General features: G+C 43.7%; 1 protein-coding gene across 3 annotated transcripts in view; it reads right to left on the bottom strand.

Moving 5' to 3' along the window:
* Nucleotides 1-438: 438 nt before the first annotated feature.
* Nucleotides 439-16,385, bottom strand: part of LOC147450756 (uncharacterized) — an 88,684-nt gene continuing 72,737 nt past the window's right edge. For 2 of the 3 annotated variants that reach the window (XM_086520800.1, XM_086520798.1), the window contains 2 exons: nt 3,838-4,109; nt 439-1,038 (listed from right to left, as the gene is read on the bottom strand). In XM_086520800.1, coding sequence (XP_086376926.1) covers nt 4,040-4,109 — 70 coding nt within the window. In that variant the 3' untranslated portion in view covers nt 439-1,038; nt 3,838-4,039. The remainder of the gene's footprint in view (nt 1,039-3,837; nt 4,110-16,385) is intronic. The other variant, XM_086520799.1, reaches the window with a different exon arrangement.

Genomic DNA, 16,385 nt, shown 5'->3' on the forward strand with positions numbered 1-16,385 from the left:
TGCCAAAGATAACCATGTACAATGGATCTAGCAAGAATGTCTCATAAAATTATTTGTAGTAGTGATGTCATACTCAATGAGAGAAAAATGCACAAACTCTCCTAGACATATTGAACCTAACCTTTCAAGATATTGTGCCACATTTTTATGTATAAAGGCAATATGTTTGGGGTGCGTGTGGACACTCATTTTACCTTCACACTCATTTTGAAGAGCTATTCAAGAATTCACGCTAAGTTCTAACTTCTTGCGCTTTGGCCAAACCAAAACTGCTATTTTACTTGTTTCCTACAGGCCGCCCTAGAAGCTACAGAAAAAAGGACTTTATGTGGGGACCTGAAATATATGCCCTTTATTGCATTGCAAGATGAAAGTTTAAAGGGTTAAAAGTCATTTTTTCTATGAAAGGTTTGTCAGAAAGCACGAGCAGCCTGGATAGAACAGAGAAAACAAGTTAACTTCTTTAGTCTGCATCAACCAGATCCAGACAGTTGCATCAATCTAAAGTCTAGCAATAAAACTGAAGTTCACAATCAAGCTCACAGCAAGGAACCTGATGCCCATGTGATGGCACTTGCCTTGATCACAGAACTCCTTTGTAAGGTGCCACGTGGAATCGAGCCTGGGTCTTTACACACACATTCACCTTAACCACTAGGCTATGGTCTTGTTGGCGCTTGCACCATTTATTGCTCAAGCATGCCATAAAATTTAGCACAGGTATTAAAAGCTGATACATGGATGAGCCAAGCCTCCTTTTGAACGACTATAAACGCTTCGACGGGTGTTGTGCCACCCTTTCCGAGGACTATGTACCCATAACCACGCAATGTACAAAGCAAGAGGCAGTTCAAAACGACACGATCAAGCCACCTTAGAAGAGATGAAGTCTAAACTATACCCATCAGCATCTCTACAAGTTCCCTGGCTCAACACAAGCAAGGTCAGGGGGAAAACTTAATGGCAGCCCATGATGCTAGTCTTTAGGTGAGCACAGGACAAGTTTGAATGAACATCTGGCTTACAAATTGTAGATACCTGCAAAGGAGAAGAGCTTAGTCAGAATTGGCTATGCAAATACAAGAAGAGATAAATTTGAGCAAATACAAATCATTCAGAATAAACAGCCATCAGTACATTGCCTTCTGAAACACGAGAGCTCAATCCTTGAAAGGATCAGATTTACCATGGTAGCAGCACCTGAAGGGGGCCCATGTTTCCATCAATTCAAAGGTGTATACAGTTAATAAAACATCAGACCAGCTTGATCAAATGGGGTGGACTGATGAGGCACACTTCTTTCTTCTTTAACTAGCTAGGATTGAGCTTTCTATCTTTACTTTTTGTGCCGGCTACTTTTGCGATTTTATCTCGGGAGAAAAATCAGGACGAGATAAAATCAGGACAAAAATGGGACATGGATGATGGGCAAGAACAATCCCAAGTAGTACTCCAAAACAAACTTTCCTCTATATTTTTAAAACCTTCATCTACAAAACTCTAGTGAGTAGACTAAATTCCTCATTCTTTTAGCTTTTCTCTTCATAATGTGCAATTTAGAGGTGAATTTCAAAATTTTCAAACAACGTTTTCCAGTTGCGTAGACTTACATCTTTTAAAAATTGAAGCCAACTAGGCTATAACATCACCCACTGGGCAATCAATCAAACAAGGAGAGAATTCATAAGAGGCTAGGCCCCCTCAACACTAACTCGCACCGACATGGAAGCTTGGATCAAGGTCCCTGGTGGCCGTAAACACTGGAGGAACTTCGTGTCTGTCCTATGAAGAGGAACCCTCTTCCCTGGTGTCTGGTGTCATTCATCCTGTCAGCCATAGTGTAATTCCAAGTTCCTATGCTCTGTGTCCTCGTCAAAACCCAACCAAGGCTCACTTCTTAAGGAAAAAGTAATTTTGTCCCACCGACGGAACCATCAAACAGGCCCGTACACTCGCTGGAGGGTGGTAGACTTTAGCTCTCACCCAATCTTTATATATATTATACCTAGATGAATCCAGGATAAGCCTAGATTCACCCTTAAAGGAAAGTGCAAGGTATAGGCCCATGGTAGTCACCCACAAGACAATATATATACCTTCATAAGTTCATAATAGTCTGAATTCACGAATTATAAGAGGGAATAAAGCACTCATAAAACTATAAAAAGCAAGGGACACAAGAAAAGAAAAGAAAAACAAAAACAAACTAACTAAATCACTTAGCTTGCTTCGAAACAAAAGTAGATAAAACAAAACATTATTAACTTAAAAATGTTTTTAGAAAAGGCATGTGTAAAATAAATTGACGCAACTTACTTGGCTCAAAACAAGTACTCCAACTTTAAGCAAAAAAGGATAAGACATCTTAAAAACTTAATCCTAGAAATCAAACTTCACACACCAACTTCTAAAGGAACACATTCTTAAGTCCTCAGGTAAGCTAAATACGAAATCGAAAAATGAATACGACTACAAACCTACGAAGAGCAAAGAACCTAACTTGACAATATGTGATCTCAACTTCGCTGCTTGTCCAAACAGGAAGAATAAGACAATATAAACATCAGCTCCATCATGCATAGTATTGTCTTGTGGTAGTCACCCACAAGACAATATAAACATCAGCTCAATCATGCATAGTATTGACTAAATACCATGTCATCCCCACTAAATTCGTCAGTGCCCAATAGTGGGTGTAGAACTAGGTACTAACATATGCTCCCAAACACAACATATGACACGTGCACGTACACACACACAATCAACATACATCAACACAAAGTCTAGCGTACTGAGTTTCTGTCATCATCTCTGGAGATAAGGGCAGACTCAGCCATAATGAAGCCTAGCACTAAAACAACCATTAAATCGGAAAAATTAGCACAAATATCCTTATATTTGATAGGGCATACGCACCCAAAAGATGGAAAGAATTAGCACAATATCAATTGGTCGTAACTCGGACAAAAACTTCACGATGTGAAGTCCGCATGTCCGCCGTCCGACTCAAAAATATACTTAAATGAATCCAGGATAAGCCCAGATTCACCCTTACAGGAAAGTGCAAGGTATAGACCCATGGTAGTCACCCACAAGACGATATAAACCATTAGCTCCATCATGCATAGTATTGACTAAATAACACGACATCCCCACTAACGTTGTCAACGGCCAAGAGTGGGTGTAGAACTAGGTACTAACATATGCTCCCAAACACCACACGCCACGTGCGCGCACACACACAATGAGCATACATCAACACAAAGTTGCGCGTACTAAGTTTCTGTCACGACTCCGGAGATCAAGGGCAAACTCAGCCATAATGAAGCCTAGCACTAAAACAACCATTAAATCGTAAAAATTAGCACAAAAATGAGGTAGTTGATGTGGCATACACACCACAAAAGATGGAAAGAATTAGCACAATATCAGCTGGTTGTAGCTCGGACGAAAACTTCTTGATGTGAAGTCTGCATGTCTGCTATACGACTAAAACATATACCTAGATGAATCGAGGATAAGTCCAAACTCACCCTTAAGGAAAGTGCAAGGTATAGACCCATGATAGTCACCCACAAGACAATATAACCATCAACTCCATCATGCATAGTATTGACTAAATACCACATCACCCGATCTTTACTTGAACTTGACGACACAAAGCAACTTCACGAATAAACCTATGATTGGAATTTAACACTTCAAACATAAACACGGCTTGGCAGCTAGAGTGCTTCCAAGAAGACACTTTGTAGGCCCCAAAGATTGGCGCCCCTTTCGGTATTTCTTTATTCTTATTGCAAATAAACAATCCATACGCTTTCAACTCACTCTCACCGAGTTGTCCAAAACTATCCATGACTGTAATTGCAGCTTTTGACCCTATTTTGGCAAAATAACGCCGCCAAAACCCTTGTAGATCAAAAGCACACGTCTAGGACTCTTTCCCTCGCATTCTGGAAGCTTTCCGATGAACTGCAGGTCAATTTCAGCATGTTGTAATTCCCTGTTTTTTCACTGTCAGGTGCCCAAAGCTTGTTTAAGAATCTTTAGGCCTTCTCAAGGCTCCCCTGGAGATCTCTTGCAGTTTAGGTGCGAAACCCTTAAACCTGCAGGAAAACACAGCAAGCTGTTATTTTCTGTTTTAGATTGTTTCGAGTAATTTTCTGTTTTAGATCGTTTGAGTAAACCCCAGCAGAACTATACATGGTCATCTGAGAAGCCCAACTATTGGGGGCATTACCATACATGAAAAAGGGGAGATAGATGCGCAAGAGCAAATCATCGCGCTACATGATACATGAGACAAGGGAGAAGGCAAGGTTTCCATTAAAGCTGTGATCATCTACACCCACCATTCACACACACAATGTAGTCACTTCTCCTAAAATCAGCCTGCTCTCTCAGTTTTGGGCGCCCCCTCTTGGATGAGGCTTCTCGAGTGTGTGTGTGGCCTGCAGGTTTCTCTCCTACTGCCATGTGTCCATTTTACTCCTTTCGGTTTAATTTCCTAGTACCCACCAACTTATAAGTGTCACATGGGGCCTAAATGACTTTGAACTGAGCCTAGCCAACCTTTAACTACTCGGATTTAAATGCCCTGCCCTTCACTGTGGCAGGTGAAACTCTCGGCCATCAACCGTTTCACACTGGCCATACAATGTCCAGTCATTTGTGACTTCAAAAAGAGGATCCCAAAAATTAAATAAAAATCAAGGGGAAGAAACCAACAACTAAGGTTAGTGGTTGCCACAGCCTCATGACAAAACCCCTCGTAAAACCAATTTAGCCTAGTCCTCAGATGTGCTCTCTTTCTGTCCATCTCCTCGGCTCATGCTCAATCATGGATGCATATAATTTAGCGAGTGTGTGTCCAATCATGATAGTGTGGTAATTCCCAGGCAGACTAGGGTCCCTAGATTTGAAAATAGGTACAATCCTGGACATGCTCCAAGTATCAGGGAAACCCTCACACATAGCTCTACTAAACATCAATGCAAGAAGATCATCCAAAAGATCCTTCGCGTGTATAAAATGCTCAGCTACCAAGCCATTGTGATCATATGCTCTCCCAGTCTTCATCCTATCAATAGCCTTCTTTACCATCTCCACAGTAAGAAAGCGCAAGTGCATGGGCATGCCTCTAGTGGATCTAGCAATGACTGCTGGTTTGGGGCCATGTAAAGAGAAGTAGCATACTCACCCCATACGTCTTAGATTTAATAGCTGGTGTTGGGGAGTGCTCACAAAACAATCGCGAAGCCTCACTTGAGTTTTGGCTCAAGAATAACTGATATAAATCTCTCTCAAGCTGAGCTAGGTAAGCTCTCTTTTTTTGTCGCACAAGGGGCGGAGAGTAACCCATGACTATCTGTGTGTGATGGTACCCATGTGCACATCCCTTTGTAGTTTGTCTCATCTCTCTACACTCATCATATCAACAATATAGACAGAGTCTATCTCCCTCATAAATGTATAGCGAGTGACCTTGGGTGCCTGCGTTGGTGCAACTATATTGTAAGAGAACATAAGAAAAAAAGACATGATAGCATGATCTACCACCACCACAATTGGCCTAGGGCTCACCACAAAATCATCAATAAATGGAATAAAATTGGTTGTAGTCATGACATAATCCACTGTACTAGCTCCATGACAATGGGGGAAACACGTGAAACCGCTCGACTCACGGAATCTCCCGATACCATTCAAGATGGCTAAACCATGTGCACTACCCATCTCAATAAGAAACCTGTCGTACTCCGTCTGCTCTACTATCATTTAAAACTCTGGCCAAACCCATGTCAATGGTATCAATCTCTCTCAACATCTCTGTAGAGGTGTCATAGAGAACTGACTGACACTCTGCTGTCCTAGATTTGAAATCCCCAGAATCATGATATCACGATCTCTGGAAAAGTCCCATATATCCTCATCCAAAATAGTACATGGTGATTGCCCTCTAGGCGCCACATCAGCTGAGGTACTAGGTGCAAAATATAATATTTTTCAATCTATCTGTATCTCCCAGTCTCACCCACATATACCTCGCATGATCATCTCTACGAGCAATGTATACCATCGGCTATAACTCCTTGTAAAGTACAGCCACTCTGCCAAACCCTCGTCCCCTGAGCTTTGATCTCGTCTCCTATCTATTGGTCGACTCCCATCTATATCCACTAACATGTGGTAAACTTTGTCCAAATGCCTCATGCGTCTTCGAGTAAAATACAATGCCCCTCCCAATGAAGCTGTCCTCGAAGGCTACTACATCAAGTCTCAGAGACCAGCAAATGTTGAGTTTGGTCCCATAGGCCTCACATTCTCATGTAGTACGCCGCTCCATAATCACAACACAGCCGTCTCTCTAGAAAGCCACCTTCCCCTCCTCCCTTGCCGCCTTGATCTCTGGCATGACCATCTCCTAAGGTAAGATCATCTCCTAAGAACACACCTATCTTCTTTTAAGTTGGCCTCTTTTTCAAGAACTCGTTCTTTGCTTCCATTGAGGGGAGGCCCAAAATCAGTGTCTTTCTCTAATCAAGGATGTGCTCGTATCTGCCTTCCTTTTCCCCACCCTCCATGCTTTGGTATGTGTGGGTGCTATCACCCTCATTATTGTCATAAGCTTCTTAACTTCCTCATCCACATTTTCACAATCTTTGATACCAAATATGTGTACATGCATGGATCGTGTCCTCCTCCTTTGTTTCTTCCTCCAATGTCATGTAACGATAGTTCGGGTGGGCGTAGGCTCCTTGGTCGTGTCTTTCTTGGCCACTTCAATCCACTTCTCGGGCTCCTCTCTTGCCTCTTGCTTGAGGTTCTTCTTGACAGCTTCTACCAATACGTTCTTCTTCGCATAAAGCTTCTTCTCAATGCTCCTTGTGATCTCCTTGGTATCTCTTCTTTGATGGCTTCCTTGTCGGTGAGGTTGTCTTTTTGTCATAAGGGTAGCAATAGTGCCTCCACAACAAAGATTCTCTGAAACCGGCCTGTTCAATCCAAAAAGGGCGGTAGACTTTACTTCAAACCTTGATTTAGCTTTCACCCATTATTAGTCGTCTATTATACCTGCGCTATAGTGACACAAGAGAGGGGAATGGGATACAGATGCTAGAATGCACCTGTATGAGAAGACCGACACCAGATTGGCCCCTGACTTAGGCGCCCCTTTCGGTATTTCTTTATTGTTTAAAAGAGGGAATAAACGTTGTGGTTCTTTCCCAGCTGCCCCGCACAACCTTGGCTGAATTTTGACTGTTTTGGCCTGATTTCGGTAACATAACTGTACTACAACCCTTCACGGTCAGTATTCCCACGCATTAACTGATTTTCCCGACGCATACGGGCACTTTGCAAAACCTGGAGAGAATCTGCAGCACGCTCAATTCTCTGTTTTCAGCCCTGAAAATGCGCCAGCTCACCTGTACAGCGGTCCCCTTGCGTCCCCGAACCTCCTGGGGGTATTAGGGTCCGTTTAGGGCCAAAACCCTAAACCTGCAAAAATACACAGCAGGCTGTAATTTACTGTTTCGGGCTCCGTTTCGCGTGCCGGTCGCATCCATAGCAAGTCCTCGAGCTCCCGCACCTGTAGGGCTACTTGCCCTTTGAATCGGACGAGATTTCGAGCGTGAAACCTCTCCGAATCACCTGTACCTGCGGGGGATTAGCCGCTAGCTAATCCAGTACCTGTGCAAGAGGCTCTTGCCTTGGCAATCGCACATGAACCCACACAACTGTACATTGGTCAAATGAAGAGCCCACTAGAGGGGCATAACATACTGCCAAAAGGGAGAGAGAGGGCAGTGCGTAGCGTGCAGGGCATCACTCCTGGCACCGCACTATGCATAAGAGGGAAAGCAAGCACTCCATAGCTCTTAACCTGTGACAGAAGCTGAAAATGAGCCTCTCCCAGCTTAAAAATCAGCGCCACTTCTTGTTGCATGACGAAAGTGCACCAGAAGGTGCCACTTGGCACATTTACAAGCATTTTCCCGTTTCGGGGTTGCCGCCTAAAAATCTCCCAACCGGTTGCCCAGTTGACTTCACGGCAGAGTAAGAAAATGTTCCCCTTGTCATTCCGGAGGTAATGACGCAAACACATTTTCAGGGCCTTGTCCCAATGACATAGTGGTTGCTTCGCACTCTGCCATTGCTTTGAGTCACTAACTTTCCAATGACAAAATGGTAGCTGCACATTGTCACTGTGTTATAGTACACGTTGGATCCCGTAACACTTTCAAGCATACCCAAACCGACAGTTTAAGAATGCAATTACACATGTACTCTTTAATAGAAGCAATTACTGTATCCTTGACAAACTGACATGAAATACTCACTTCTATAGCACTAACCAAACTTTTGGACATTCCATAAGAGCAATTGCCAAGCTGACAATCTGTACAACTCCAACATTCATGTAACAGGTATTTCATTTGAGCTCACTTTGAATACCATGTACATCATTTGTTTCAAAAGCCATTGTCACACTGACAATCCATGTAGCTCTGAAACTCAAGGGGTCAAGGTAGGTTGCAAATCGAAGGCTTCAAGGTAAAGTGATAACTCAGTTGGTGACTCTCCAAGTTCACCTTCTTCCATCCACTTAGCATCCATTGGTGGATAGTTTCTGAACTTTACCAAGTAACGCCTAGCAACCTTGCCTTTCACTTTCCTTTGTTTGTGTGCCAGAATCTGTTCCGGGACCAAGATCTCGTCAAGTTCCTCATCTTCCGGCTGATCTTCAGCCGGCATATCCTCTGGCACATCACCCACATAGGGTCTGAGAAGACTCACATGAAACGCACTGTGAATCTTCCAACTGTCAGGCAATTTCAGCCTATATGCAACATCACTGATTATGTCGCACACTTGAAAAGGCCCATAGTAACGCATGCTGAGCTTTGGAAACAGTCTTTCCTTGCCCTTCATCTTCTTTAACCTTGCCTTTTCAAAGCGTATAAGCACCCAATCACCAAGTGAATATACCACTTCACGACGGTGACGATCAGCTGCTCTCTTTTGCTTTGCCTGAGTCTTTTCTAAGGCCACTTTGACCTTCTTGTACATTTCATCCATGTCCTGAACATACTTATCTGCTTCAAATATCTTATCCTTTGTATGCAGTATGGGAGGAACTTTCTTGCCACCTTCAACTATCTCAAAAGGTGCCTTGCCAGTTGTTGATGAATCCACTGTATTATTGTATGCATACTCCACCAATGGCAAATACTGCTCCCACTTTCGTTTATGCTCTGACACAGCACTTCAGCAGATCTAGGACAGTAGAATTTGCCTCTTCTGACTGCCCATCTGTTTGAGGATGAAATGACGAAGAGAATTTGAGCGTGGTGCCCATATTCTCAAACAAGCCTCTCCAGAACAAACTTGTCATGCGTGGATCACGGTCGCTAACAATCGACTGTCGCATGCCATGATACTTGAAAATATTGCTCATAAACAAGCGTGCCATCTGATCTAGTTTTATCTTCTTCCTGACAGAGGTTAAAATGAGCCTGTTTGCTGAATCTGCAAATAATGGTCCAAATACCATCGTTTCCTGTCTGCGTTCTCGGAAGATAAGATAAAATCCATAGCAATACTTTCGCATGGTTTATTTGGAATAGGTAGTGGTTGAAATAATCCTGGTGCCTTTTGCCTGTCAAACTTGACCTTCTCGCAAATTAGGCATTCTCGCACAAAGACATCCACATCCCTTCTCAATGTAGGCCAATGGAAGAATGTCTCAACCGCTTTAACTGTAGCATCGATACCACGATGCCCTGCATACGGTGGGACATGACTCTCTTCCATAACTTTGCGTCGCAATGGCTTTGTGACACACAATCTGCCATGCATCATCATGAACCCATCTTTGAGAAGATAGTGTTCATGACGTTGTCCTTGCATTAGCTGCTCGAAGACCCTTGCAAAATGTTCATCATTTTCATACTGTTCTCTCATACCATCAAGTTCATGATGATAAGGAATCGACACAGCTGAAATTTGTGGCTTCCTTGACAAGGCATCAGCCACAACGTTCTTCTTGCCTTCCACATGCACAATCTGAAAATGGAACATGGACAAGATATTTGCCCATCGCATATGCTTCTCAGATAACTTTGTCTGTGTCAAGAAGTATCGCAAGGTCTGATGGTCCGTTTGGACAACGAAATCTGCACCTAGCAGGTAGTGTTTCCAACTTAAGAGCGCATGAATCACAGCCAGTAACTCTTTCTCATAGACCTGCATGGTCATCTCTGGCCCTTGCAAAATTCTGCTCTCATAGGCTACTACCCTGCCATCTTGCATTAGCACTGCACCAATGCTACTACCACAGGCATCACACTGGACCACAAATGACTTCCTAAGATCTGGCAACACAATGACTGGATCTGAAGTCATCTTTTCCTTTAGAAGATTAAAAGCTGAAATCTCTTTCTGTGTCCATCTAAAGGTGACTGCCTTCTTTTGAAGAGCATGTAAAGGTGAAGCAATCTCAGCGAAATTTCAGATAAACCTTCTGTAATAGGAGCATAGTCCCAAAAAGCTTCGGACATCATGCACCGTCTTCAAATTTGGCCATGACTTGATCGCTTCAACTTTTGCAGGATACATTCTGACACCATCCTTTGAGACAATGTGTCCCAGAAAGTGAATCTCTTCCAGAAAAAACTCACTTTTCTTTGCATTGATGAGCAACCTATGATTGCGTAGCTCTTTGAACACAGTGGCCAAGTGATGCCTATGCTCCTCTTCATTCTTTGAGTAGACTATCATGTCATCAAAGAATGTACCAACAAACTGCTGGTGCGGACGGAAAATTATGTCCATCATCCTATTGAACGTAGCAGGAGCATTTGTGAGACCAAAGGGCATCACTAAAAATTCGTAAAGGCCAAACGTTGTTCTAAAAGCAGTCTTGTGCACATCCTCTGATCTAATGCGGATTTGATGGTACCCACTCTTTAGATCTATCCTGCTAAACATAGCTGCTCCTTTTAATTTGTCCATAATATCATCAATTTTAGGTATAGGGAACCTATTCTTGATGGTATTCTTGTTCAGTGCACGGTAGTCTATGCACATACGCCATGAGCCATCCTTTTTCTGCACCAACAACATTGGAGAACAGAATGGAGATGAAATGGGCTGAATCAGCCCCTTTTCTAACAGCTCCTGTACTTGGCCCATTATCTCTTTCTGCTAAGCCGCACTAACCCTGTACGGAGGCTTATTTGGTGGGCTACTGCCTCGCACCAAATCTATCGCATGGTCCTCGGGTCTCTCTGGCGGTCATTGAGACGGTAATGAATCGAAAAAACAGTCACTATACTGTTGTAAAAACATTGACCTTTCTTTATCTAGCACAGATAAATTTGATTCATCACAATCTGACACTTCACGTGCAAAAACCAAGTACCCAGAAAGATGCTTTTTCATTACAGAAGTAATAGCAGAAGGTGATACAGTGGGAATAGACTCCCCTTTAAGCTTTACATCCAGAATGTGAGTCTTTCCCCTGCTCTGTACAGTGATCTTTTTGTTGTAGGCATCCATGATTCCCTGTACACGAAACAACCAAGGAATACCTAGCAACACATCACATCCGTCCAATGGCATGATGTAAAATTCTTCAGCATCTACATAGGACTGGATATGTAGACGCAACTTTCCAATGATGGGTGTCACAGCCTCTGTATGGCCAGGACATGCCGAACCTGCCTCTGCTGTATACCCCATCTCTTCAGGTCTGATTCCCAACTTTGAAGCCAATTCTAGGGAAATGAAGTTGGCTTTGGCACCTGGATCAAAGAAGATAAGCACTGTTTGATCCCTGACCTTTCCCCATGCTTTGCAAAGCTCACTTGCATCTGAATTTGGCTTGTCGCCCACCATATCTGGCACTAGACCAGCCATGGGCTTCTTTCCTTTCCTGTCCTCCTTGTCTTCAGAATGAGCTGGCCTTTTCTTTGTAGGACAATTGTAAGCAATGTGGCCAGGCTGCTCACAAATAAAGCATTTACTCTCTGTCCTCAGGACCTTCTTTTGCTCTTCTGACTTACGAGGAAAACGTCTTTTCCATTTCTCTGCTGGTCCCTTTTCTGATTCAGCCGTAGCTTTATCTTTCCCTGTGTTGGCTGACTCTTGAGTCCCTTTAGGAGCCTCATTGGGAACGTGCTTCTTGGCTGAATTTTTCTTGCATGATCCTGCCTTGACGCCAGTGTTAAATTCACAATCTTCTCCCTTGAGCAAACCATTTCCAGTGTTTGCTACCTCGATGAGCTGCGTCAAAGTAGTGACTTTGGTCTTCGTGCAGTACTTCCTCAATCCTTTGGGTAGGCCACAACGGTATTTTTCAATCTGTTCTGTCAATGGCACAAACCTATAGGAAGTTACTCGAAGTAGAGCTTTCCAAAACTTCCGTTTGTAATCATCCACATTTCTGCAAGTGGCAGCATTAAGCTGGTGCCATTCTGTCATGACATCTGCTTCAAAGTCATCAGATAACCATGCTGCTACAAAAATCTGCTTAAAGTAAATCCATGTGGACGGAGCTTGCCCTTGAAGCAATAAAGTTGCCCACCATTGTCCCGCATTCCCTGTCAAGAAAGTGGCTGCCTTGCGGACCTTTGAAGCCTCTGTAAAGTTTCCCCTTGCATAGGCCTTGTCAAACTGCTGGAGGAATGAGAGAGCCTTCTTCCTGTCATCAAACCCTGTAAAGGTCTTGAAAGACACACCTTTGCCACCTTCTTTGTACGGAGTCCGCCTCTCCAGCGGCGTCAAATTGTCATATGGAAGTGACTGAAACATGGGAACACTGTTAGGGTTCATTTGTGTTCCCTGACCGCAATTAAGTTGACCTGGAAATGCCATATTTGGCTGCTGATTTGTAATTCCAGCCATACCAAAATTTGCGGATGGCATCCCAAATTGGCCCTGAGTGCTTTGAAACCCTGGTAGCATGCCCGTCACACCATACATGGGGTTAGGCATCATCGTTTGAGCACCCCCGAACACTGTTCCTGGCGTGTAAAACTGGTTTCCAGGTGCATGACCAGCCATGCTCGGAATACCGATCCACCTCCAAAATAGCCAGGGTGTACTGAAGGCGGTGGGAAGACCTGTTGCATAGCCTGTAGGTTGATTTCCTGCCCAATAGAACCAACTATAGGCTGCTGAAAGGTGGCGGGCTGAACTGGTACAGCTTGAAAGACTGGCATCTCAGCCACCTGTTCTTGCACCTTAGGCACGGGTTGTGGAGACTGCATGTTCTCCGTCAAGTGTACAGGTGTTTCCGTTGACTGTGCAGTATGAATCACCTGTGCTCGAGTCTTGACAGGCTTTTGAATGTGATCCAGTGACCCAACTTGTTGAGACGGAACAGGAGGTTGCAGAAAGGCTAAAAACCTCGGGTTCTGCATTAATTGTGTGAACATAGCTACAGCAGTAGCCAACTGGGTCCTGAATATATCATCATCCGTCTGTGGTGATCTTGAGGACTCACCCACTTCATGTGTCTGTTGACCCTGTGAAGAGGAGACCTCTTCAGTCACATCATCTGGTCTACCAGCCATAATTGCAATTCCCTGTGTCTGGTATATGATCCCCTGTGTCTTCAAGCCCAATCTGACCAAGGCTCACTTCTATGGGAAAAAGTGATTTAATCCCGTCGATGGAACCATGAAACCGGCCTATTCAATCCAAAAAAGGGCGGTAGACTTTACTTCAAACCTTGATTTAGCTTTCACCCATTATTAGTCGTCTATTATACCTGCGCTATAGTGACACAAGAGAGGGGAATGGGATACAGATGCTAGAATGCACCTGTATGAGAAGACCGACACCAGATTGGCCCCTAACTTAGGCGCCCCTTTCGGTATTTCTTTATTGTTTAAAAGAGGGAATAAACGCTGTGGTTCTTTCCAAGCTGCCCCGCACAACCTTGGCTGAATTTTGACTGTTCTGGCCTGATTTCGGCAACATAACTGTACTAGAACCCTTCACGGTCAGTATTCCCACGCATTAACTGATTTTCCCGACGCATACGGGCACTTTGCAAAACCTGGCGAGAATCTGCAGCACGCTCAATTCTCTGTTTTCAGCCCTGAAAATGCGCCAGATCGCCTGTACAGCGGTCCCCTTGCGTCCCCGAACCTCCTGGGGGTATTAGGGTCCGTTTAGGGCCAAAAGCCTAAACCTGCAAAAATACACAGCAGGCTGTAATTTACTGTTTCGGGCTCCGTTTCGCGTGCCGGTCGCATCCGTAGCAAGTCCTCGAGCTCCCGCACCTGTAGGGCTACTTGCCCTTTGAATCGGACGAGATTTCGAGCGTGAAACCTCTCCGAATCACCTGTACCTGCGGAGGATTAGCCGCTAGCTAATCCAGTACCTGTGCAAGAGGCTCTTGCCTCTGCAATCGCGCATGAACCCACACAACTGTACATTGGTCAAATGAAGAGCCCACTAGAGGGGCATAACATACTGCCAAAGGGGAGAGAGAGGGCAGTGCGTAGCGTGCAGGGCATCACTCCTGGCACCGCACTGTGCATAAGAGGGAAAGCAAGCACTCCATAGCTCTTAACCTGTGACAGAAGCTGAAAATGAGCCTCTCCCAGCTTAAAAATCAGGGCCACTTCTTGTTGCATGACGAAAGTGCACCAGAAGGTGCCACTTGGCACATTTACAAGCATTTTCCCGTTTCGGGGTTGCCGCCTAAAAATCTCCCAACCGGTTGCCCAGTTGACTTCACGGCAGAGTAAGAAAATGTTCCCCTTGTCATTCCGGAGGTAATGACGCAAACACATTTTCATGTCCCAAAATAGCAGTTTCCTAAATTTTAGGAGATGCTGCCATTGTATCTTTCTAGGTCATCCGACCCTCTTTGTACATTGCGGCCACATCCAGAACTGAAATGTAGCCTCTGTAGCAAAGGATTCCACTTTGGCTAACCATAGTCCTTGTCCAACCTTAGTGCTCTCTTGCCCTCAGGCCTGGACTCCCTCTGGATAGTTCCACACTAGCTATGCAATGCAGGGCAGTTAGATTTCCCAAGGGGTGTTTCCAAAAAGTGAAAGTAAATAGATAATAAGAAAGAAATCAACAAAAAGGATAGATAGTAGTCACACGTTGGTGACATTCTCTCTTGGAGGCTTTCTTTCTCCTCTTTGCATCTTCTCTTCCTCTACTCCTACTCACGAAGAAAAACTGTTTTCGCTTTTCTACGTTCTTCCTCCAAGCTTTCAATTCCATCTCCAATGTTGAAATGTGCTAGTCTATGAGCCGCGAATTTTGCCTTGCTAGAGAGAGAGAGAGAGAGAGAGAGAGAGAGAGAGAGAGATTTTATTATCGTCCTGGGAGGTCAAATATGACCTATGGGACCAAAATTACATGTGATGTAGTATGTATATGGCTGATGAGTGACTCTCGATGCTCCAAAATTGTAGTGATGAGAGTCGCAATGGAGAGCCCACACTTTGGCTGGGAGAGGAAAGTGTGTAGGTCTAAGTTATGGCTGAAAATGTGAGAGAAGCAAGTTCGGATGTGATCAAAAGCTGAGCACTCTAGTAGTGTGTGTGTGTGTGTGTGAGAGAGAGAGAGAGAGAGAGAGAGAGAGAAGAAAACAAAACAACTAAAGAGACCTCAAATATTTATTTGAGAATCTTGAACTAAAGACTTAGTGTTGAAAAAAGAGATGTAATATCCGATCTAACACACTTGGGCAATAGAAAGATTAGATTATTTCACTTTTCTCTAGGACTTTGTACAAGACAGTGAGCAACAAGAAGTTGTTGTCAGTGAAGGATTGCAGGAAATAGATTCCCTCATAGGTTTGAGTTAGCCCTTTCAAAGTTTATTTAGGCAATGTGGATTTTTTGAGTAGTTACATATCTTATGTTACAAGCAGACTTCATTTCAATGAGGTTCCAATGCTCACCAGGAATGGATTCTTCTATGGAGGAATTCCAAGACATAGAAGGGGTGATATTCTCTCACACACACATGAGAGCATAATTTCTAACGTCGTGGAAACTATCCCATGAAACCTTAAGGATCTATTCAATTGCCTTGAACTAAAACATAGTTAGAGAGAGAGAGAAAGAGCCTATGCGAGGGTGATGTAAACAAATTGATTTTATGCAACACAACTATGCTTGATGAAAAAGACTATTGTTCACAAAACAATTTCTAGGTCAATCGCGCATACACATATACTAGTATGAAAAGAGATAAATCTTGACACCGATTGAGGTTCGGATTTATGGAGCCGACCCACTTGAAAAGAAATTTGTATTGATAATTTCTTTCTTCGCATCAATTATATATATTTTATTCACCAACTTGTAGCCTCTACTGGCACGTTTTTTTTTTCCGAGAAA

The sequence above is a fragment of the Adiantum capillus-veneris genome, chromosome 9 (assembly GCF_014529385.1).
Source record: "Adiantum capillus-veneris isolate H3 chromosome 9, ASM1452938v2, whole genome shotgun sequence".
In the NCBI taxonomy this organism is placed as follows: domain Eukaryota; kingdom Viridiplantae; phylum Streptophyta; class Polypodiopsida; order Polypodiales; family Pteridaceae; genus Adiantum; species Adiantum capillus-veneris.